Below are 25681 nucleotides of genomic sequence, written 5' to 3'. Positions count from 1 at the left end.
TCACTGGATCCTATTGAGTGTCACTAGGTGTCATTGGGAATCACTGGATACCACTGAATGTCACTGGGTGTCACTGACAATAACTTGGTCCCATGGAGTGTCACTGAGTGTCATTGAGACTCACTCGGTCCCATTGAGTGTCACTGGGTGTCATTGGGAATCACTAGATCCCATTGAGTGTCACTAGGTGTCATTGGGAATCACTGGATAGCACTGAATGTCACTGGGTGTTATTGAGAATCACTGGATCCCTTTGAGTGTCACTGGGTGTCATTGAGTGTCACTGGATCCCATTGAGTGTCACTGGTTGTCATTGAGAATCACTGGATTCTACTGAGTGTCACTGGGTGTCATTGAGAATCACTGGATCCTACTGAGTGACACTGGGTGTCATTGAGAATTGTTGGCTCCCATTGAGTGTCACTGTGTGTTATTGAGAATCGCTGGATCCCATTGAGTGTCACTGGGAGTCATTGAGTGTCACTGGATCCCATTGAGTGTCACTAGTTGTCGTTGAGAATCACTGGATCCTACTGAGTGTCACTGAGTGTCATTGAGAATCACTGTGTCCCATGGAGTGTCACTGGGTGTTATTGTGAATCACTGGGTCCCATTGGGTGTCACTGGGTGTCATTGAGTGTCAAGGGATCCCATTGAGTGTCACTGGGTGTCATTGAGTGTCACTAGATCCCATTGGGTGTCACTGGGTGTCATTGAGTGTCACGGGATCCCATTGAGTGTCAATGGGTGTCATTGAGTGTCTCTGGATCTCATTGAGTGTCACTGGGTGTCATTGAGAGTCACGGGATCCCATTGGGTGTCACTGGGTGTCATTGAGTGTCACGGGATAACATTGCATGTCAATGGGTGTCATTGAGTGTCTCTGGATCCCATTGAGTGTCACTGGGTGTCATCGAGAATCACTGGGTCCCACTGAGTGTCACTGGGTGTCATTGAGAATCTCTGGATCCCACTGTGGTTCACTGGGTGTCATTGTGAATCACTGGATATTATTGAGTGTGACATTGGGTGTCATTGAGAATCACTCGATCCCATTGAGAGTCACTGGATCCAATTGAGTGTCACTGGGTGTCATAGAGAATCACTAGATCCCATTGAGTGTCACTAGGTGTCATTGGGAATCACTGGATACCACTGAATGTCACTGGGTGTCACTGACAATCACTTGGTCCCATGGAGTGTCACTGAGTGTCATTGAGACTCACTCGGTCCCATTGAGTGTCACTGGGTGTCATTGGGAATCACTAGATCCCATTGAGTGTCACTAGGTGTCATTGGGAATCACTGGATAGCACTGAATGTCACTGGGTGTTATTGAGAATCACTGGATCCCTTTGAGTGTCACTGGGTGTCATTGAGTGTCACTGGATCCCATTGAGTGTCACTGGTTGTCATTGAGAATCACTGGATTCTACTGAGTGTCACTGGGTGTCATTGAGAATCACTGGATCCTACTGAGTGACACTGGGTGTCATTGAGAATTGTTGGCTCCCATTGAGTGTCACTGTGTGTTATTGAGAATCGCTGGATCCCATTGAGTGTCACTGGGAGTCATTGAGTGTCACTGGATCCCATTGAGTGTCACTAGTTGTCGTTGAGAATCACTGGATCCTACTGAGTGTCACTGAGTGTCATTGAGAATCACTGTGTCCCATGGAGTGTGACTGGGTGCCATTGAGAATCACTGGGTCCCATTGGGTGTCACTGGGTGTCATTGAGTGTCAAGGGATCCCATTGAGTGTCAATGGGTGTCTTTGAGTGTCTCTGGATCCCATTGAGTGTCACTGGGTGTCATTGAGAATCACTGGTTCCCACTCAGTGTCACTGGGTGTAATTGAGAATCTCTGGATCCCAGTGTGGTACACTGGGTGTCATTGAGAATCACTGGTTCCTATTGAGTGTCACTGGGTGTCATTGAGATTCACTGGGTTCCACTGGGTGGCATTGGGAATCACTGGATACCACTGAATGTCACTGGGTGTCATTGAGAATCACTGGGTTCCATTGAGTGTCACGGGCTATCATTGAGAATCACTGGGTCCCATCGAGTGTCACTGGGTGTCATTGAAATTCCCTGGATCCCATTGAGTGTCACTGGGTGTCATTGAGAATCACTCGATCCCAATGAGAGACACTGGATCCTATTGAGTGTCACTGGGTGTCATTGAGAATCACTGGATTCCATTGAGTGTCACTGGGTGTCATTGAGTGTCACTGGATTCCATTGAGTGTCACTGGGTGTGATTGAGAATCACTGGATTATATTGAGTGTCACTGGGTGTCATTGAGTGTCACTGGGTGTCATTGAGTGTCACTGGATTCCATTGAGTGTCACTGGGTGTCATTGAGAATTGTTGGGTCCCATTGAGTGTCACTGGGTGTCATTGAGTGTCACCTTATTACATTGAGTGTCACTGGGTGTCATTGAGAATCACTGAATCCTTCTGAGTGACACTGGGTGTCATTGAGAATTGTTGGGCCCCATTGAGTGTCACTGTGTGTTATTGAGAATCACTGGATCCCATTGAGTGTCACTGGTTGTCATTGAGAATCACTGGATCCCACTGAATGTCACTGGATGTCATTGAGAATCACTGGATCCCATTGAGTGTCACTGGGTGTCATTGAGTGTCACTGGATCCTATTGAGTGTCACTAGGTGTCATTGGGAATCACTGGATACCACTGAATGTCACTGGGTGTCACTGACAATAACTTGGTCCCATGGAGTGTCACCGAGTGTCATTGAGACTCACTCGGTCCCATTGAGTGTCACTGGGTGTCATTGGGAATCACTAGATCCCATTGAGTGTCACTAGGTGTCATTGGGAATCACTGGATAGCACTGAATGTCACTGGGTGTTATTGAGAATCACTGGATCCCTTTGAGTGTCACTGGGTGTCATTGAGTGTCACTGGATCCCATTGAGTGTCACTGGTTGTCATTGAGAATCACTGGATTCTACTGAGTGTCACTGGGTGTCATTGAGAATCACTGGATCCTACTGAGTGACACTGGGTGTCATTGAGAATTGTTGGCTCCCATTGAGTGTCACTGTGTGTTATTGAGAATCGCTGGATCCCATTGAGTGTCACTGGGAGTCATTGAGTGTCACTGGATCCCATTGAGTGTCACTAGTTGTCGTTGAGAATCACTGGATCCTACTGAGTGTCACTGAGTGTCATTGAGAATCACTGTGTCCCATGGAGTGTCACTGGGTGCCATTGAGAATCACTGGGTCCCATTGGGTGTCACTGGGTGTCATTGAGTGTCAAGGGATCCCATTGAGTGTCAATGGGTGTCTTTGAGTGTCTCTGGATCCCATTGAGTGTCACTGGGTGTCATTGAGAATCACTGGTTCCCACTCAGTGTCACTGGGAGTAATTGAGAATCTCTGGATCCCAGTGTGGTACACTGGGTGTCATTGAGAATCACTGGTTCCTATTGAGTGTCACTGGGTGTCATTGAGAATCACTGGGTTCCACTGGGTGGCATTGGGAATCACTGGATACCACTGAATGTCACTGGGTGTCATTGAGAATCACTGGGTTCCATTGAGTGTCACGGGCTATCATTGAGAATCACTGGGTCCCATCGAGTGTCACTGGGTGTCATTGAAATTCCCTGGATCCCATTGAGTGTCACTGGGTGTCATTGAGAATCACTCGATCCCAATGAGAGACACTGGATCCTATTGAGTGTCACTGGGTGTCATTGAGAATCACTGGATTCCATTGAGTGTCACTGGGTGTCATTGAGTGTCACTGGATTCCATTGAGTGTCACTGGGTGTGATTGAGAATCACTGGATTATATTGAGTGTCACTGGGTGTCATTGAGTGTCACTGGGTGTCATTGAGTGTCACGGGATTCCATTGAGTGTCACTGGGTGTCATTGAGAATTGTTGGGTCCCATTGAGTGTCACTGGGTGTCATTGAGTGTCACCTTATTACATTGAGTGTCACTGGGTGTCATTGAGAATCACTGAATCCTTCTGAGTGACACTGGGTGTCATTGAGAATTGTTGGGCCCCATTGAGTGTCACTGTGTGTTATTGAGAATCACTGGATCCCATTGAGTGTCACTGGTTGTCATTGAGAATCACTGGATCCTACTGAGTATCACTGGGCGTCATTGAGAATCACCGTGTCCCACGGAGTGTCACTGGGTGTCATTGAGAATCATTGGGTCCCATTGAGTGTCACTGAGTGTCATTGGGAATCACTAGATCCCATTGAGTGTCACTAGGCGTCATTGGGAATCACTGGATACCACTGAATGTCACTGGATGTCACTGAGAATCACTGGGTCCCATGGAGTGTCACTGAGTGTCATTGAGACTCACTCGGTCCCATTGAGTGTCACTGGGTGTCATTGAGAATCACTGGATCCTACTGAGTGTCACTGGGTGTCATTGAGTGTCACCTTATCCCATTGAGTGTCACTGGGTGTCATTGAGTGTCACCTTATCCCTTTGAGTGTCACTGGGTGTCATTGGGAATCACTAGATCACATTGAGTGTCACTGGGTGTCATTGGGAATCACTGGATAGCACTGAATGTCACTGGGTGTTATTCAGAATCACTGGATCCCATTGAGTGTCACTGGGTGTCATTGAGTGTCACTGGATCCCATTGAGTGTCACTGGTTGTCATTGAGAATCACTGGATTCTACTGAGTGTCACTGGGTGTCATTGAGAATCACTGGATCCTACTGAGTGACACTGGGTGTCATTGAGAATTGTTGGCTCCCATTGAGTGTCACTGTGTGTTATTGAGAATCGCTGGATCCCATTGAGTGTCACTGGGAGTCATTGAGTGTCACTGGATCCCATTGGGTGTGACTAGTTGTCGTTGAGAATCACTGAATCCAACTGAGTGTCACTGGGTGTCATTGAGAATCACTGTGTCCCGTGGAGTGTCACTGGGTGTCATTGAGAATCACTGGGTCCCATTGGGTGTCACTGGGTGTCATTGAGTGTCAAGGGATCCCATTGAGTGTCACTGGGTGTCTTTGAGTGTCTCTGGATCCCATTGAGTGTCACTGGGTGTCATTGAGAATCACTGGTTCCCACTCAGTGTCACTGGGTGTAATTGAGAATCTCTGGATCCCAGTGTGGTTCACTGGGTGTCATTGAGAATCACTGGTTCCTATTGAGTGTCACTGGGTGTCATTGAGAATCACTGGGTTCCACTGGGTGGCATTGGGAATCACTGGGTACCACTGAATGTCACTGGGTGTCATTGAGAATCACTGGGTTCCATTGAGTGTCACGGGCTATCATTGAGAATCACTGGGTCCCATCGAGTGTCACTGGGTGTCATTGAAATTCCCTGGATCCCATTGAGTGTCACTGGGTGTCATTGAGAATCACTCGATCCCATTGAGAGACACTGGATCCTATTGAGTGCCACTGGGTGTCATTGAGAATCACTGGATTCCATTGAGTGTCACTGGGTGTGATTGAGTGTCACTGGATTCCATTGAGTGTCACTGGGTGTGATTGAGAATCACTGGATTATATTGAGTGTCACTGGGTGTCATTGAGTGTCACTGGGTGTCATTGAGTGTCATTGGATTCCATTGAGTGTCACTGGGTGTCATTGAGAATTGTTGGGTCCCATTGAGTGTCACTGGGTGTCATTGAGTGTCACTGGGTGTCATTGAGAATCACTGAATCCTTCTGAGTGACACTGGGTGTCATTGAGAATTGTTGGGTCCCATTGAGTGTCACTGTGTGTTATTGAGAATCACTGGATCCCATTGAGTGTCACTGGGTGTCATTGAGTGTCACTGGATCCCATTGAGTGTCACTGGTTGTCATTGAGAATCACTGGATCCTACTGAGTATCACTGGGCGTCATTGAGAATCACCATGTCCCACGGAGTGTCACTGGGTGTAATTGAGAATTACTGGATCCCATTCAGTGTCACTGGGTGTCATTGAGTGTCACTGGATCCTATTGAGTGTCACTGGGTGTCATTGAGAATCATTGGGTCCCATTGAGTGTCACTGAGTGTCATTGGGAATCACTAGATCCCATTGAGTGTCACTAGGTGTCATTGGGAATCACTGGATACCACTGAATGTCACTGGATGTCACTGAGAATCACTGGGTCCCATGGAGTGTCACTGAGTGTGATTGAGACTCACTCGGTCCCATTGAGTGTCACTGGGTGTCATTGAGAATCACTGGATCCTACTGAGTGTCACTGGGTGTCATTGAGTGTCACCTTATCCCATTGAGTGTCACCGGGTGTCATTGAGTGTCACCTTATCCCATTGAGTGTCACTGGGTGTCATTGGGAATCACTAGATCACATTGAGTGTCACTGGGTGTCATTGAGAATCACTGGATCCTACTGAGTAACACTGGGTGTCATTGAGAATTGTTGGCTCCCATTGAGTGTCACTGTGTGTTATTGAGAATCGCTGGATCCCATTGAGTGTCACTGGGCGTCATTGAGTGTCACTGGATCCCATGGAGTGTCACTGGTTGTCGTTGAGAATCACTGGATCCTACTGAGTGTCACTGGGTGTCATTGAGAAACACTGTGTCCCATGGAGTGTCACTGGGTGTCATTGAGAATCACTGGGTCCCATTGGGTGTCACTGGGTGTCATTGAGTGTCAAGGGATCCCATTGAGTGTCACTGGGTGTCATTGAGTGTCACTGGATCCCATTGAGTGTCACAGGGTGTCACTGAGTGTCACGGGATCCCATTGAGTGTCACTGGGTGTCATTGAGAATCACTGGTTCCTATTGAGTGTCACTGGGTGTCATTGAGAATCACTGGGTTCCACTGGGTGGCATTGGGAATCACTGGATACCACTGAATGTCACTGGGTGTCATTGAGAATCACTGGGTTCCATTGAGTGTCACGGGCTATCATTGAGAATCACTGGGTCCCATCGAGTGTCACTGGGTGTCATTGAAATTCCCTGGATCCCATTGAGTGTCACTGGGTGTCATTGAGAATCACTGGATCACATTGAGTGTCACTGGGTGTCATTGGGAATCACTGGATACCACCGAATGTCACTGGATGTCATTGAGAATCACTGGATCCCATTGAGTGTCACTGGATCCCATTGAGTGTCACTGGGTGTCATTGAGAATCAGTGGGTCCCATTGAGTGTCTCTGGGTGTCATTGAGAATCACTGGATCCTACTGAGTGACACTGGGTGTCATTGAGAATTGTTGGGTCCAATTGAGTGTCACTGTGTGTTATTGAGAATCACTGGATCCCATTGAGTGTCACTGTGTGTTATTGAGAATCACTGGATCTCATCGAGTGTCACTGGGTGTCTTTGAAAATCAGTGGATCCCATTGAGTGTCACTGGGTGTCATTGAGAATCACTGGGTCCCATTGAGAATCACTGGCTCCCATAGAGTGTCACAGGGTGTCATTGAGAATCACTGGGTCCCATTGAGTGTCACTGGGTGTCATTGAGAGTCACTGGATCCCATTGAGTGTCACTGGGTGTCAGTTGGGTATCCCATGTCTCACCCATTGGTTTCGGATGTTGTTGCGATAGAGTCACTGAGGGTCTCTGGCTGACTCTAGGTGACGCAGGATGTCCTTAGGTGTCACTCAGTGACACTGGGTGTAGTTGGGTGTCATTGAGGTTCACTGGGTGTCATTGAGAGTCGTCAGGTGTCCCTGGGTGCTATTGGTTGTCATTACAAGTCACTAGATGTTAATGGGCCCCACTGTGTGTCACCGGGTGTCATTGGGTGTCATTGGGAGACAATTGATGTCATTCAGTGTCACTGGGAGTGTCTGGGTGTCACTGGTTATAACTGGGAGTCATTGGGTGATATGTGAGTGTCGCTGGGAGTCACTGGGTGCAACTGGGACTCATTCAGTATCTCTGGTCTCATTGGGTGTCACACAGTTTCTCTGGGTCACACTGCACCACTGTGGATGTCTGTGGGTCTCACTGGGGCTCATTGGGAGACTCTGGGTGCATGGGCGTGTCTCTGGGAGTCACTGGGTGCCAGGGGGAGTCTCTGGGTCTCACTGTAAGTCACTAGGTCTCACTGGCTCTCTCTGGGTGTCACTGGTTCCCTGGGGGTTTCACTGGGTGTCCCTGTGTCCCTGGGGGTGTCTCTGGGTGACCCTGGGTCCCTGGGGGTGTAGCTGCCATCCTTGCCCTCCTGTGAATGCTCTCTCCTTTCTTTGTATTCCCAGTTTCCTGATAAACATTATGAGGATATCGACAGGATCCGGAGACGGAAGGTGAATATCCGGGAGATGGCAGGAGGAGCTGCTGCCCCTCTCCCTCCCAACAGGACGGTGGATCGACCGGGATCACCCTCATTACCGGGGGCACCGACCTCTTACCCTGCGTCCACACACACTGCCCGTCCCCGGGCAGTGGAAGGGGGTCTGGGAGTCACACTGGGCGATGCTAACTATCAGGAGGTGAGAGTCACTGGAACCCATTTAGTGTCACTGGGTGTCATTGAAAATCACTGTATCCCATGGATTGTCACTGGGTGCCATTGAGAATCACTGGATCCTATTGAGTGTCTCAGGCTGCCATTGGGAATCACTGGATCCAATTGAGTGTCACTGGATCCCATTGAGCGTCACAGGGTTTCATTGAGTGACACTGGATCCTATTCAGTGTCACTGGTTGTCATTGAGAATCACTGGATCCCATTGAGTGTCACTGGGTGTCATTGAGTGACACTGGATCCCATTGAGTGTCATTGGTTGTCATTGATGTTCGCTGGATCCCATTGAGTGTCACTGGTGTCATTGAGTGACACTGGATCCCATTGAGTGTCACTGGGCGTCATTGATGGTCACTGGATCCCATTGAGTGTCACTGGGTGTCATTGAGAATCACTGGATCCTGTTGAGTGTCACTGGGTGTCATTGAGTGTCACTGGATCCCATTGAGTGTCACTGGGTGTCATTGAGAATCAGTGGGTCCCATTGAGTATCACTGGGTGTCAGTTGGGTGTCCCAAGTCTCACCCATTAGTTTTGGATGTTGTTGCGATAGAATCACTGAGGGTCTCTGGCTGACTCTAGGTGACGCAGGATGTCCTTAGGTGTCACTCAGTGACACTGGGTGTAGTTGGGTGTCATTGAGGTTGACTGGGTGTCATTGAGAGTCGTCAGGTGTCCCTGGGTGCCATTGGATGTCATTATGAGTCACTAGATGTTAATGGGCCCCATTGTGTGACACCGGGTGTCATTGGGAGACAATTGATGTCATTCTGTGTCACTGGGAGTGTCTGGGTGTCACTGGTTATAACTGGGAGTCATTGGGCGATATGTGAGTGTTGCTGAGAGTCACGGGGTGTCATTGAGAGTCAGGTGTCCCTGGGTGCCATTGGATGTCATTATGAGTCACTTGATGTTAATGGGCCCCATTGGGTATCACCGAGAGACATTGGGTGTCATTGGGAGACAATTGATGCCACTCAGTGTCACTGGGAGTGTCTGGGTGTCACTGGTTATAACTGGGAGTCATTAGGTGATATGTGAGTGTCGCTGGGAGTCACTGGGTGCAACTGGGACTCATTCATTATCTCTGGTCTCATTGGGTGTCACACAGTTTCTCTGGGTCACACTGCACCACTGTGGGTCTCTGTGGGTCTCACTGGGGCTCATTGGGAGTCACTGGGTGCCTGGGGGAGTCTCTGGGTCGCACTGTAAGTCACTAGGTCTCACTGGCTCTCTCTGGGTGTCCCTGGGGGTATAGCTGCCATCCTTGCCCTCCTGTGAATGCTCTCCCCTTTCTTTGTATTCCCAGTTTCCTGATAAACATTATGAGGATATCGACAAGATCCGGAGACGGAAATTGAATATCCGGGAGATGGCAGGAGGAGCTGCTGCCCCTCTCCCTCCCAACAGGACGGAGGATCGACCGGGATCACCCTCATTACCGGGGGCACCGACCTCTGACCCTGCGTCCACACACACTGCCCGGCCCTGGGCAGTGGAAGGGGGTCTGGAGGTCACACTGGGCGATGCCAACTACCAGGAGGTGAGAGTCACTGGAACCCATTTAGTGTCACTGGGTGTCATTGAAAATCACTGTATCCCATGGATTGTCACTGGGTGCCATTGAGAATCACTGGATCCTATTGAGTGTCTCAGGCTGCCATTGGGAATCACTGGATCCAATTGAGTGTCGCTGGATCCCATTGAGCGTCACAGGGTTTCATTGAGTGACACTGGATCCTATTCAGTGTCACTGGTTGTCATTGAGAATCACTGGATCCCATTGAGTGTCACTGGGTGTCATTGAGTGACACTGGATCCCATTGAGTGTCATTGGTTGTCATTGATGTTCGCTGGATCCCATTGAGTGTCACTGGTGTCATTGAGTGACACTGGATCCCATTGAGTGTCACTGGGCGTCATTGATGGTCACTGGATCCCATTGAGTGTCACTGGGTGTCATTGAGAATCACTGGATCCTGTTGAGTGTCACTGGGTGTCATTGAGTGTCACTGGATCCCATTGAGTGTCACTGGGTGCCATTGAGAATCACTGGATCCTATTGAGTGTCTCAGGCTGCCATTGGGAATCACTGGATCCAATTGAGTGTCACTGGATCCCATTGAGCGTCACAGGGTTTCATTGAGTGACACTGGATCCTATTCAGTGTCACTGGTTGTCATTGAGAATCACTGGATCCCATTGAGTGTCACTGGGTGTCATTGAGTGACACTGGATCCCATTGAGTGTCATTGGTTGTCATTGATGTTCGCTGGATCCCATTGAGTGTCACTGGTGTCATTGAGTGACACTGGATCCCATTGAGTGTCACTGGGCGTCATTGATGGTCACTGGATCCCATTGAGTGTCACTGGGTGTCATTGAGAATCACTGGATCCTGTTGAGTGTCACTGGGTGTCATTGAGTGTCACTGGATCCCATTGAGTGTCACTGGGTGTCATTGAGAATCAGTGGGTCCCATTGAGTATCACTGGGTGTCAGTTGGGTGTCCCAAGTCTCACCCATTAGTTTTGGATGTTGTTGCGATAGAATCACTGAGGGTCTCTGGCTGACTCTAGGTGACGCAGGATGTCCTTAGGTGTCACTCAGTGACACTGGGTGTAGTTGGGTGTCATTGAGGTTGACTGGGTGTCATTGAGAGTCGTCAGGTGTCCCTGGGTGCCATTGGATGTCATTATGAGTCACTAGATGTTAATGGGCCCCATTGTGTGACACCGGGTGTCATTGGGAGACAATTGATGTCATTCTGTGTCACTGGGAGTGTCTGGGTGTCACTGGTTATAACTGGGAGTCATTGGGCGATATGTGAGTGTTGCTGAGAGTCACGGGGTGTCATTGAGAGTCAGGTGTCCCTGGGTGCCATTGGATGTCATTATGAGTCACTTGATGTTAATGGGCCCCATTGGGTATCACCGAGAGACATTGGGTGTCATTGGGAGACAATTGATGCCACTCAGTGTCACTGGGAGTGTCTGGGTGTCACTGGTTATAACTGGGAGTCATTAGGTGATATGTGAGTGTCGCTGGGAGTCACTGGGTGCAACTGGGACTCATTCATTATCTCTGGTCTCATTGGGTGTCACACAGTTTCTCTGGGTCACACTGCACCACTGTGGGTCTCTGTGGGTCTCACTGGGGCTCATTGGGAGTCACTGGGTGCCTGGGGGAGTCTCTGGGTCGCACTGTAAGTCACTAGGTCTCACTGGCTCTCTCTGGGTGTCCCTGGGGGTATAGCTGCCATCCTTGCCCTCCTGTGAATGCTCTCCCCTTTCTTTGTATTCCCAGTTTCCTGATAAACATTATGAGGATATCGACAAGATCCGGAGACGGAAATTGAATATCCGGGAGATGGCAGGAGGAGCTGCTGCCCCTCTCCCTCCCAACAGGACGGAGGATCGACCGGGATCACCCTCATTACCGGGGGCACCGACCTCTGACCCTGCGTCCACACACACTGCCCGGCCCTGGGCAGTGGAAGGGGGTCTGGGGGTCACACTGGGCGATGCCAACTACCAGGAGGTGAGAGTCACTGGAACCCATTTAGTGTCACTGGGTGTCATTGAAAATCAATGTATCCCATGGATTGTCACTGGGTGTCATTGAGAATCACTGGGTCCCATTGAGTGTCTCAGGCTGCCATTGGGAATCACTGGATCCAATTGAGTGTCTCAGGCTGCCATTGGGAATCACTGGATCCACTTGAGTGTCACTGGATCCCATTGAGCGTCACAGGATTTCATTGAGTGACACTGGATCCTATTCAGTGTCACTGGGTGTCCTTGAGAATCACTGGATCCCATTGAGTGACACTGGATCCCATTGAGTGTCACTGGATCCCATTGAGTGTCACTGGGTGTTATTGGTGGTCGCTGGATCCCACTGAGTGTCACTGGGTGTCATTGAGAATCACTGGATCCTACTGAGTGCCACTGAGTGTCACTGGGAATTGTTGGGTCCCATTGAGTTTCACTGGGTGTCATTGAGTGTCACCTTATCCCATTGAGTGACACTGGGTGTCATTGAGAATCACTGGATCACATTGAGTGTCACTGGGTGTCATTGGGAATCACAGGATACCACTGAATGTCACTGGATGTCATTGAGAATCACTGGATCCTACTGAGTGTCACTGGGTGTCATTGAGTGTCACTGGATCCCATTGAGCGTCACTGGGTGTCATTGAGAATTGTTGGGTCCCATTGAGTGTCACTGGGTGTCATTGAGTGTCACCTTATCCCATTGAGTGTCACTGGGTGTCATTGAGAATCACTGGATCCTACTGAGTGACACTGGGTGTCATTGAGAATTGTTGGGTCCCATTGAGTGTCACTGTGTGTTATTGAGAATCACTGGATCCCATTGAGTGCCACTGGGTGTCATTGATTGTCATTGAGAATCACTGGATCCTACTGAGTGTGACTGGGTGTCATTGAGAATCACTGGGTCCCATTGGGTGTCACTGGGTGTCATTGAGTTTCAAGGGATACCATTGAGTGTCACAGGGTGTCATTGAGAGTCACTGGATCCCATTGGTTGTCACAGGGTGTCATTGAGTGTCACGGGATCCCATTGAGTGTCAATGGGTGTCATTGAGAGTCTCTGGATCACATTGAGTGTCACTGGGTGTCATTGAGAATCACTGGATCCCATCTGAGTGTCACTGGGTGTCATTGAGAATCACTGGATCCTATTGAGTGTCACTGGGTGTCATTGAGAATCACTCGATCCCATTGAGAGTCACTGGATCCCATTGAGTGTCACTGGGTGTCTTTGAGAATCACTGGATCCCATTGAGTGTCACTGGATCCCATTGAGTGTCAGTGGGCGTCATTGAGTGTCACTGGATCCTATTGAGTGTCACTGGGTATCATTGAGAATCACTGGGTCCCATGGAGTGTCACTGGGAGTCATTGGAAATCTCTGGATCCCATTGAGTGTCACTGGGTGTCATTGGGAATCACTGGATGCCACTGAATGTCACTGGGTGTGACTGAGAATCACTGGGTCCCATGGAGTGTCACTGGGTGTCATTGAGACTCACTCGGTCCCATTGAGTGTCACTGGGTGTCATTGAGAATCACTGGGTCCCATGGAGTGTCATTGGGTGTCATTGAGAATCACTGGATCCTACTGAGTGTCACTGGGTGTCATTGAGTGTCACTGGATCCCATTGAGCGTCACTGGGTGTCATTGAGAATTGTTGGGTCACATTGAGTGTCACTGGTTGTCATTGAGTGTCATCATATCCCATTGAGTGTCACTGGGTGTCATTGAGAATCACTGATTACCACTGAATGTCACTGGATGTCATTGATAATCACTGGATCCCATTGAGTGTCACTGGGTCCCATTGACAGTCACTGGGTGCATTTGAGAATCACTGGGTCCCATTGGGTGTTACTGGGTGTCATTGAATGTCAGGGGGTGTTATTGAGAATCACTGGATTCCATTGAGTGTCACTGGGTGTCATTGAGTGTCACTGGATTCCATTGAGTGTCACTGGGTGTGATTGAGAATCACTGGATTATATTGAGTGTCACTGGGTGTCATTGAGTGTCACCTTATTCCATTGAGTGTCAGTGGGTGTAATTGAGAATCTCTGGATCCCACTGTGGTACACTGGGTGTCATTGAGAATCACTGGTTCCTATTGAGTGTCACTGGGTGTCATTGAGAATCACTGGGTTCCGCTGGGTGGCATTGGGAATCACGGGATACCACTGAATGTCACTGGGTGTCATTGAGAATCACTGGGTTCCATTGAGTGTCACGGGCTATCATTGAGAATCACTGGGTCCCATCGAGTGTCACTGGGTGTCATTGAAATTCCCTGGATCCCATTGAGTGTCACTGGGTGTCATTGAGAATCACTCGATCCCATTGAGAGACACTGGATCCCATTGAGTGTCACTGGGTGTCATTGAGTGTCACTGGATTCCATTGAGTGTCACGGGGTGTGATTGAGAATCACTGGATTATATTGAGTGTCACTGGGTGTCATTGAGTGTCACTGGGTGTCATTGAGTGTCACTGGATTCCATTGAGTGTCACTGGGTGTCATTGAGAGTCACTGGATCCCATTGAGTGTCACTGGGTGTCATTGAGAATCACTGGATCCCATTGAGTGTCACTGTGTGTTATTGAGTGCCACCTTATTCCATTGAGTGTCACTGGGTGTCATTGAGAATCACTGAATCCTACTGAGTGACACTGGGTGTCATTGAGACTCACTCGGTCCCATTGAGTGTCACTGGGTGTCATTGAGAATCACTGGGTCCCATGGAGTGTCACTGGGTGTCATTGAGAATCACTGGATCCTACTGATTGTCACTGGGTGTCATTGAGTGTCACTGGATCCCATTGAGCGTCACTGGGTGTCATTGAGAATTGTTGGATCCCATTGAGTGTCACTGGGTGTCATTGAGTGTCATCATATCCCATTGAGTGTCACTGGGTGTCATTGAGAATCACTGGATCCTACTGAGTGACACTGGGTGTCATTGAGAATTGTTGGGTCCAATTGAGTGTCACTGTGTGTTATTGAGAATCACTGCATCCCATTGAGTGTCACTGGTTGTCATTGAGAATCACTGGATACTACTGAGTGTCACTGGGTGTCTTTGAAAATCAGTGGATCCCATTGAGTGTCACTGGGTGTCATTGAGAATCACACGATCCCATTGAGAATCACTGGATCCCATAGAGTGTCACAGGGTGTCATTGAGAATCAGTGGGTCCCATTGAGTGTCACTGGGTGTCATTGAGAGTCACTGGATCCCATTGAGTGTCACTGGGTGTCATAGACATTCCCTGGATCCCATTGAGTGTCACTGGGTGTCATTGAATGTCAGGGGGTGTCATTGAGAATCACTGGATCCCATTGAGTGTCACTGGGTGTGATTGAGAATCACTGGATTATATTGAGTGTCACTGGGTGTCATTGAGTGTCACTGGTGTCATTGAGTGTCACTGGATTCCATTGAGTGTCACTGGGTGTCATTGAGAATCACTGGATCCCATTGAGTGTCACTGGGTGTTACTGAGCGTCACTGGGTGTTACTGAGTGTCAGTGGGTCCCATGGAGTGCGACTGGGTGTCATTGAGAATCACTGGGTCCCATTGGGTGTCACTGGGTGTCATTGAGTGTCTCTGGATCCCATTGAGTGTCACTGGGTGTCATTGAGAATCACTGGGTCCCACTGAGTGTCACTGGGTGTCATTGAGAATCTCTGGATCCCACTGTGGTTCACTGGGTGTCATTGAGAATCACTGGATCCCATTGAGTTTCGCAGGGTGTAATTGAGTGACACTGGATCCTGTTGAGTGTCACTGGGTGTCATTGAGAATCACTCGATCCCATGGAGTGTCACTGGGTGTTATTGTGAATCACTGGGTCCCATTGGGTGTCACTGGGTGTCATTGAGTGTCAAGGGATTCCATTGAGTGTCACTGGGTGTCATTGAGTGTCACTAGATCCCATTGGGTGTCACTGGGTGTCATTGAGTGTCACGGGATCCCATTGAGTGTCACTGGGTGTCATTGAGTGTCTCTGGATCTCATTGAGTGTCACTGGGTGTCATTGAGAGTCACGGGATCCCATTGGGTGTCACTGGGTGTCATTGAGTGTCACGGGATAACATTGCATGTCAATGGGTGTCATTGAGTGTCTCTGGATCCCATTGAGTGTCACTGGGTGTCATCGAGAATCACTGGGTCCCACTGAGTGTCACTGGGTGTCATTGAGAATCTCTGGATCCCACTGTGGTTCACTGGGTGTCATTGAGAATCACTGGATCCCATTGAGTTTCGCAGGGTGTAATTGAGTGACACTGGATCCTGTTGAGTGTCACTGGGTGTCATTGAGAATCACTCGATCCCATTGAGAGTCACTGGGTCCCATGGAGTGTCACTGGGTGTTATTGTGAATCACTGGGTCCCATTGGGTGTCACTGGGTGTCATTGAGTGTCAAGGGATCCCATTGAGTGTCACTGGGTGTCATTGAGTGTCACTAGATCCCATTGGGTGTCACTGGGTGTCATTGAGTGTCACGGGATCCCATTGAGTGTCAATGGGTGTCATTGAGTGTCTCTGGATCTCATTGAGTGTCACTGGGTGTCATTGAGAGTCACGGGATCCCATTGGGTGTCACTGGGTGTCATTGAGTGTCACGGGATAACATTGCATGTCAATGGGTGTCATTGAGTGTCTCTGGATCCCATTGAGTGTCACTGGGTGTCATCGAGAATCACTGGGTCCCACTGAGTGTCACTGGGTGTCATTGAGAATCTCTGGATCCCACTGTGGTTCACTGGGTGTCATTGTGAATCACTGGATTCTATTGAGTGTGACATTGGGTGTCAGTGAGAATCACTCGATCCCATTGAGAGTCACTGGATCCCATTGAGTGTCACTGGGTGTCATAGAGAATCACTGGATCATATTGAGTGTCACTGGGTGTCATTGGGAATCACTGGATCCCACTGAATGTCACTGGATGTCATTGAGAATCACTGGATCCCATTGAGTGTCACTGGGTGTCATTGAGTGTCACTGGATCCTATTGAGTGTCACTGGGTGTCATTGGGAATCACTAGATCCCATTGAGTGTCACTAGGTGTCATTGGGAATCACTGGATACCACTGAATGTCACTGGGTGTCACTGACAATCACTTGGTCCCATGGAGTGTCACTGAGTGTCATTGAGACTCACTCGGTCCCATTGAGTGTCACTGGGTGTCATTGGGAATCACTAGATCCCATTGAGTGTCACTAGGTGTCATTGGGAATCACTGGATAGCACTGAATGTCACTGGGTGTTATTGAGAATCACTGGATCCCTTTGAGTGTCACTGGGTGTCATTGAGTGTCACTGGATCCCATTGAGTGTCACTGGTTGTCATTGAGAATCACTGGATTCTACTGAGTGTCACTGGGTGTCATTGAGAATCACTGGATCCTACTGAGTGACACTGGGTGTCATTGAGAATCACTGGATCCCGTTGAGTGTCACTGTGTGTTATTGAGTGCCACCTTATTCCATTGAGTGTCACTGGGTGTCATTGAGAATCACTGAATCCTACTGAGTGACACTGGGTGTCATTGAGACTCACTCGGTCCCATTGAGTGTCACTGGGTGTCATTGAGAATCACTGGGTCCCATGAAGTGTCACTGGGTGTCATTGAGAATCACTGGATCCTACTGATTGTCACTGGGTGTCATTGAGTGTCACTGGATCCCATTGAGCGTCACTGGGTGTCATTGAGAATTGTTGGGTCTCATTGAGTGTCACTGGGTGTCATTGAGTGTCCCCTTATCCCATTGAGTGTCACTGGGTGTCATTGAGAATCACTGGATCCTACTGAGTGACACTGGGTGTCATTGAGAATTGTTGGGTCCCATTGAGTGTCACTGTGTGTTATTGAGAATCACTGGATCCCATTGAGTGCCACTGGGTGTCATTGATTGACATTGAGAATCACTGGATCCTACTGAGTGTGACTGGGTGTCATTGAGAATCACTGGGTCCCATTGGGTGTCACTGGGTGTCATTGAGTTTCAAGGGATACCATTGAGTGTCACTGGGTGTCATTGAGTGTCACTGGATCCCATTGGGTGTCACAGGGTGTCATTGAGTGTCACGGGATCCCATTGAGTGTCAATGGGTGTCATTGAGAGTCTCTGGATCACATTGAGTGTCACTGGGTGTCATTGAGAATCACTGGATCCCATCTGAGTGTCACTGGGTGTCATTGAGAATCACTGGATCCTATTGAGTGTCACTGGGTGTCATTGAGAATCACTCGATCCCATTGAGAGTCACTGGATCCCATTGAGTGTCAGTGGGCGTCATTGAGTGTCACTGGATCCTATTGAGTGTCACTGGGTATCATTGAGAATCACTGGGTCCCGTTGAGTGTCACTGGGAGTCATTGGGAATCACTGGATCCCATTGAGTGTCACTGGGTGTCATTGGGAATCACTGGATACCACTGAATGTCACTGGGTGTCACTGAGAATCACTGGGCCCCATGGAGTGTCACTGGGTGTCATTGAGACTCACTCGGTCCTATTGAGTGTCACTTGGTGTCATTGAGAATCACTGGGTCCCATGGAGTGTCATTGGGTATCATTGAGAATCACTGGATCCTACTGAGTGTCACTGGGTGTCATTGAGTGTCACTGGATCCCATTGAGCGTCACTGGGTGTCATTGAGAATTGTTGGGTCCCATTGAGTGTCACTGGTTGTCATTGAGTGTCATCATATCCCATTGAGTGTCACTGGGTGTCATTGAGAATCACTGGATCCTACTGAGTGTCACTGGGTGTCATTGAGAATTGTTGGGTCCATTTGAGTGTCACTGTGTGTTATTGAGAATCACTGGATCCCATTGAGTGTCACTGGTTGTCATTGAGAATCACTGGATCCTACTGAGTGACACTGAGTGTCATTGAGAATTGTTGGGTCCCATTGAGTGTCACTGTGTGTTATTGAGAATCACTGGATCCCATTGAGTGCCACTGGGTGTCATTGATTGTCATTGAGAATCACTGGATCCTACTGAGTGTGACTGGGTGTCATTGAGAATCACTGGGTCCCATTGGGTGTCACTGGGTGTCATTGAGTGTCACGGGATCCCATTGAGTGTCAATGGGTGTCATTGAGAGTCTCTGGATCACATTGAGTGTCACTGGGTGTCATTGAGAATCACTGGATCCCATCTGAGTGTCACTGGGTGTCATTGAGAATCACTGGATCCTATTGAGTGTCACTGGGTGTCATTGAGAATCACTCGATCCCATTGAGAGTCACTGGATCCCATTGAGTGTCAGTGGGCGTCATTGAGTGTCACTGGATCCTATTGAGTGTCACTGGGTATCATTGAGAATCACTGGGTCCCGTTGAGTGTCACTGGGAGTCATTGGGAATCACTGGATCCCATTGAGTGTCATTGGGTGTCATTGGGAATCACTGGATACCACTGAATGTCACTGGGTGTCACTGAGAATCACTGGGTCCCATGGAGTGTCACTGGGTGTCATTGAGACTCACTCGGTCCCATTGAGTGTCACTGGGTGTCATTGAGAATCACTGGGTCCCATGGAGTGTCATTGGGTGTCATTGAGAATCACTGGATCCTACTGAGTGTCACTGGGTGTCATTGAGAATTGTTGGGTCTCATTGAGTGTCACTGGTTGTCATTGAGTGTCATCATATCCCATTGAGTGTCACTGGGTGTCATTGAGAATCACTGGATCCTACTGAGTGTCACTGGGTGTCATTGAGAATTGTTGGGTCCATTTGAGTGTCACTGTGTGTTATTGAGAATCACTGGATCCCATTGAGTGTCACTGGGTGTCATTGAGAATCACTGGATCCTACTGAGTGTCACTGGGTGTCTTAGAAAATCAGTGGATCCCATTGAGTGTCACTGGGTGTCATTGAGTGTCACTGGGTGTCATTGAGTGTCACTGGATTCCATTGAGTGTCACTGGGTGTCATTGAGAATCACTGGATCCCATTGAGTGTCACTGGGTGTTACTGAGCGTCACTGTGTGTTACTGAGTGTCAGTGGGTCCCATGGAGTGCGACTGGGTGTCATTGAGAATCACTGGGTCCCATTGGGTGTCACTGGGTGTCATTGAGTGTCTCTGGATCCCATTGAGTGTCACTGGGTATCATTGAGAATCACTGGGTCCCGTTGAGTGTCACTGGGAGTCATTGGGAATCACTGGATCCCATTGAGTGTCACTGGGTGTCATTGGGAATCACTGGATACCACTGAATGTCACTGGGTGTCACTGAGAATCACTGGGTCCCATGGAGTGTCACTGGGTGTCATTGAGACTCACTCGGTCCCATTGAGTGTCACTGGGTGTCATTGAGAATCACTGGGTCCCATGGAGTGTCATTGGGTGTCATTGAGAATCACTGGATCCTACTGAGTGTCACTGGGTGTCATTGAGTGTCACTGGATCCCATTGAGCGTCACTGGGTGTCATTGAGAATTGTTGGGTCCCATTGAGTGTCACTGGGTGTCATTGAGTGTCATCATATCCCATTGAGTGTCACTGGGTGTCATTGAGAATTACTGGATCCTACTGAGTGACACTGGGTGTCATTGAGAATTGTTGGGTCCATTTGAGTGTCACTGTGTGTTATTGAGAATCACTGCATCCCATTGAGTGTCACTGGTTGTCATTGAGAATCACTGGATCCTACTGAGTGTCACTGGGTGTCTTAGAAAATCAGTGGATCCCATTGAGTGTCACTGGGTGTCATTGAGAATCACACGATCCCATTGAGAATGACTGGATCCCATAGAGTGTCACAGGGTGTCATTGAGAATCAGTGGGTCCCATTGAGTGTCACTGGGTGTCATTGAGAGTCACTGGATCCCATTGAGTGTCACTGGGTGTCATAGAAATTCCCTGGATCCCATTGAGTGTCACTGGGTGTCATTGAGAATCACTCAATGCCATTGAGAATCACTGGGTCCCATAGGGTGTTACTGGGTGTCATTGAATGTCAGGGGGTGTCATTGAGAATCACTGGACCCCATTGAGTGTCACTGGGTGTGATTGAGAATCACTGGATTATATTGAGTTTCACTGGGTGTCATTGAGTGTCACTGGGTGTCATTGAGTGTCACTGGATTCCATTGAGTGTCACTGGGTGTCATTGAGAATCACTGGATCCCATTGAGTGTCACTGGGTGTTACTGAGCGTCACTGTGTGTTACTGAGTGTCAGTGGGTCCCATGGAGTGCGACTGGGTGTCATTGAGAATCACTGGGTCCCATTGGGTGTCACTGGGTGTCATTGAGTGTCTCTGGATCCCATTGAGTGTCACTGGGTGTCATTGAGAATCACTGGGTCCCACTGAGTGTCACTGGGTGTCATTGAGAATCACTGGATCCCACTGTCGTTCACTGGGTGTCATCGAGAATCACTGGATCCCATTGAGTGTCGCAGGGTGTCATTGAGTGACACTGGATCCTATTGAGTGTCACTGGGTGTCATTGAGAATCACTGGATCCCACTGTGGTTCACTGGGTGTCATTGAGAATCACTGGATCCTATTGAGTGTCACTGGGTGTTATTGAGAATCACTCGATCCCATTGAGAGTCACTGGATCCCATTGAGTGTCACTGGGTGTCATTGAGAAGCACTGGATCCCATTGAGTGTCACTGGGTGTCATTGAGAATCAGTGGAACATATTGAGTGTCACAGGGTGTCTTTGGGAATCACTGGGTCCCACTGAGTGTCATTGAGAATCACTGGATTTCATTGAGTGCCACTGGGTGTCACTGGGAATCACTGGATACCACTGACTGTCACTGGATGTCATTGATAATCACTGGATCCCATTGAGTGTCACTGGGTCCCAATGACAGTCACTGGGTGCATTTGAGAATCACTGGGTCCCATTGGGTGTTACTGGGTGTCATTGAATGTCAGGGGGTGTTATTGAGAATCACTGGATTCCATTGAGTGTCACTGGGTGTCATTGAGTGTCACTGGATTCCATTGAGTGTCACTGGGTGTGATTGAGAATCACTGGATTATATTGAGTGTCACTGGGTGTCATTGAGTGTCACTGGGTGTCATTGAGTGTCACTGGATTCCATTGAGTGTTACTGGGTGTCATTGAGAATTGTTGGGTCTCACTGGGTGTCATTGAGTGTCACCTTATTCCATTGAGTGTCAGTGGGTGTAATTGAGAATCTCTGGATCCCACTGTGGTACACTGGGTGTCATTGAGAATCTCTGGTTCCTATTGAGTGTCACTGGGTGTCATTGAGAATCACTGGGTTCCACTGGGTGGCATTGGGAATCACGGGATACCACTGAATGTCACTGGGTGTCATTGAGAATCACTGGGTTCCATTGAGTGTCACGGGCTATCATTGAGAATCACTGGGTCCCATCGAGTGTCACTGGGTGTCATTGAAATTCCCTGGATCCCATTGAGTGTCACTGGGTGTCATTGAGAATCACTCGATCCCATTGAGAGACACTGGATCCCATTGAGTGTCACTGGGTGTCATTGGGTGTCACTGGATTCCATTGAGTGTCACGGGGTGTGATTGAGAATCACTGGATTATATTGAGTGTCACTGGGTGTCATTGAGTGTCACTGGGTGTCATTGAGTGTCACTGGATTCCATTGAGTGTCACTGGGTGTCATTGAGAGTCACTGGATCCCATTGAGTGTCACTGGGTGTCATTGAGTGTCACTGGATTCCATTGAGTGTCACTGGGTGTCATTGAGAATCACTGGGTCCCATGGAGTGTCACTGGGTGTCATTGAGAATCACTGGATCCTACTGATTGTCACTGGGTGTCATTGAGTGTCACTGGATCCCATTGAGCATCACTGGGTGTCATTGAGAATTGTTGGGTCCCATTGAGTGTCACTGGGTGTCATTGAGTGTCATCATATCCCATTGAGTGTCACTGGGTGTCATTGAGAATCACTGGATCCTACTGAGTGACACTGGGTGTCATTGAGAATTGTTGGGTCCAATTGAGTGTCACTGTGTGTTATTGAGAATCACTGCATCCCATTGAGTGTCACTGGTTGTCATTGAGAATCACTGGATACTACTGAGTGTCACTGGGTGTCTTAGAAAATCAGTGGATCCCATTGAGTGTCACTGGGTGTCATTGAGAATCACACGATCCCATTGAGAATCACTGGATCCCATAGAGTGTCACAGGGTGTCATTGAGAATCAGTGGGTCCCATTGAGTGTCACTGGGTGTCATTGAGAGTCACTGGATCCCATTGAGTGTCAGTGGGTGTCATAGAAATTCCCTGGATCCCATTGAGTGTCACTGGGTGTCATTGAATGTCAGGGGGTGTCATTGAGAATCACTGGATCCCATTGAGTGTCACTGGGTGTGATTGAGAATCACTGGATTCTATTGAGTTTCACTGGGTGTCATTGAGTGTCACTGGGTGTCATTGAGTGTCACTGGATTCCATTGAGTGTCACTGGGTGTCATTGAGAATCACTGGATCCCATTGAGTGTCACTGGGTGTTACTGAGCGTCACTGGGTGTTACTGAGTGTCAGTGGGTCCCATGGAGTGCGACTGGGTGTCATTGAGAATCACTGGGTCCCATTGGGTGTCACTGGGTGTCATTGAGTGTCTCTGGATCCCATTGAGTGTCACTGGGTGTCATTGAGAATCGCTGGGTCCCACTGAGTGTCACTGGGTGTCATTGAGAATCTCTGGATCCCACTGTGGTTCACTGGGTGTCATTGAGAATCACTGGATCCCATTGAGTTTCGCAGGGTGTAATTGAGTGACACTGGATCCTGTTGAGTGTCACTGGGTGTCATTGAGAATCACTCGATCCCATGGAGTGTCACTGGGTGTTATTGTGAATCACTGGGTCCCATTGGGTGTCACTGGGTGTCATTGAGTGTCAAGGGATTCCATTGAGTGTCACTGGGTGTCATTGAGTGTCACTAGATCCCATTGGGTGTCACTGGGTGTCATTGAGTGTCACGGGATCCCATTGAGTGTCACTGGGTGTCATTGAGTGTCTCTGGATCTCATTGAGTGTCACTGGGTGTCATTGAGAGTCACGGGATCCCATTGGGTGTCACTGGGTGTCATTGAGTGTCACGGGATAACATTGCATGTCAATGGGTGTCATTGAGTGTCTCTGGATCCCATTGAGTGTCACTGGGTGTCATCGAGAATCACTGGGTCCCACTGAGTGTCACTGGGTGTCATTGAGAATCTCTGGATCCCACTGTGGTTCACTGGGTGTCATTGAGAATCACTGGATCCCATTGAGTTTCGCAGGGTGTAATTGAGTGACACTGGATCCTGTTGAGTGTCACTGGGTGTCATTGAGAATCACTCGATCCCATTGAGAGTCACTGGGTCCCATGGAGTGTCACTGGGTGTTATTGTGAATCACTGGGTCCCATTGGGTGTCACTGGGTGTCATTGAGTGTCAAGGGATCCCATTGAGTGTCACTGGGTGTCATTGAGTGTCACTAGATCCCATTGGGTGTCACTGGGTGTCATTGAGTGTCACGGGATCCCATTGAGTGTCAATGGGTGTCATTGAGTGTCTCTGGATCTCATTGAGTGTCACTGGGTGTCATTGAGAGTCACGGGATCCCATTGGGTGTCACTGGGTGTCATTGAGTGTCACGGGATAACATTGCATGTCAATGGGTGTCATTGAGTGTCTCTGGATCCCATTGAGTGTCACTGGGTGTCATCGAGAATCACTGGGTCCCACTGAGTGTCACTGGGTGTCATTGAGAATCTCTGGATCCCACTGTGGTTCACTGGGTGTCATTGTGAATCACTGGATTCTATTGAGTGTGACATTGGGTGTCAGTGAGAATCACTCGATCCCATTGAGAGTCACTGGATCCCATTGAGTGTCACTGGGTGTCATAGAGAATCACTGGATCATATTGAGTGTCACTGGGTGTCATTGAGAATCACTGGATCCCATTGAGTGTCACTGGGTGTCATTGAGTGTCACTGGATCCTATTGAGTGTCACTGGGTGTCATTGGGAATCACTAGATCCCATTGAGTGTCACTAGGTGTCATTGGGAATCACTGGATACCACTGAATGTCACTGGGTGTCACTGACAATCACTTGGTCCCATGGAGTGTCACTGAGTGTCATTGAGACTCACTCGGTCCCATTGAGTGTCACTGGGTGTCATTGGGAATCACTAGATCCCATTGAGTGTCACTAGGTGTCATTGGGAATCACTGGATAGCACTGAATGTCACTGGGTGTTATTGAGAATCACTGGATCCCTTTGAGTGTCACTGGGTGTCATTGAGTGTCACTGGATCCCATTGAGTGTCACTGGTTGTCATTGAGAATCACTGGATTCTACTGAGTGTCACTGGGTGTCATTGAGAATCACTGGATCCTACTGAGTGACACTGGGTGTCATTGAGAATCACTGGATCCCGTTGAGTGTCACTGTGTGTTATTGAGTGCCACCTTATTCCATTGAGTGTCACTGGGTGTCATTGAGAATCACTGAATCCTACTGAGTGACACTGGGTGTCATTGAGACTCACTCGGTCCCATTGAGTGTCACTGGGTGTCATTGAGAATCACTGGGTCCCATGAAGTGTCACTGGGTGTCATTGAGAATCACTGGAT

At 48.8% G+C, this 25681-nt stretch overlaps 1 protein-coding gene across 1 annotated transcript in view; it reads left to right on the top strand.

The window, feature by feature from the left end:
• Nucleotides 1-25681, top strand: part of LOC132805549 (proline-rich protein 12-like) — a gene marked incomplete at its 3' end in the record, with an annotated part of 218052 nt that overhangs the window by 145927 nt on the left and 46444 nt on the right. The window contains exons 18-20 of the mRNA XM_060820660.1: nucleotides 8221-8454; nucleotides 9799-10032; nucleotides 11796-12029. Coding sequence (XP_060676643.1) covers nucleotides 8221-8454; nucleotides 9799-10032; nucleotides 11796-12029 — 702 coding nt within the window. The remainder of the gene's footprint in view (nucleotides 1-8220; nucleotides 8455-9798; nucleotides 10033-11795; nucleotides 12030-25681) is intronic.

This window comes from Hemiscyllium ocellatum, chromosome 50, assembly GCF_020745735.1.
Source record: "Hemiscyllium ocellatum isolate sHemOce1 chromosome 50, sHemOce1.pat.X.cur, whole genome shotgun sequence".
In the NCBI taxonomy this organism is placed as follows: domain Eukaryota; kingdom Metazoa; phylum Chordata; class Chondrichthyes; order Orectolobiformes; family Hemiscylliidae; genus Hemiscyllium; species Hemiscyllium ocellatum.
Note: the sequence above shows the minus strand (reverse complement) of the source record. Positions and strands in the feature narration are given on the sequence as shown.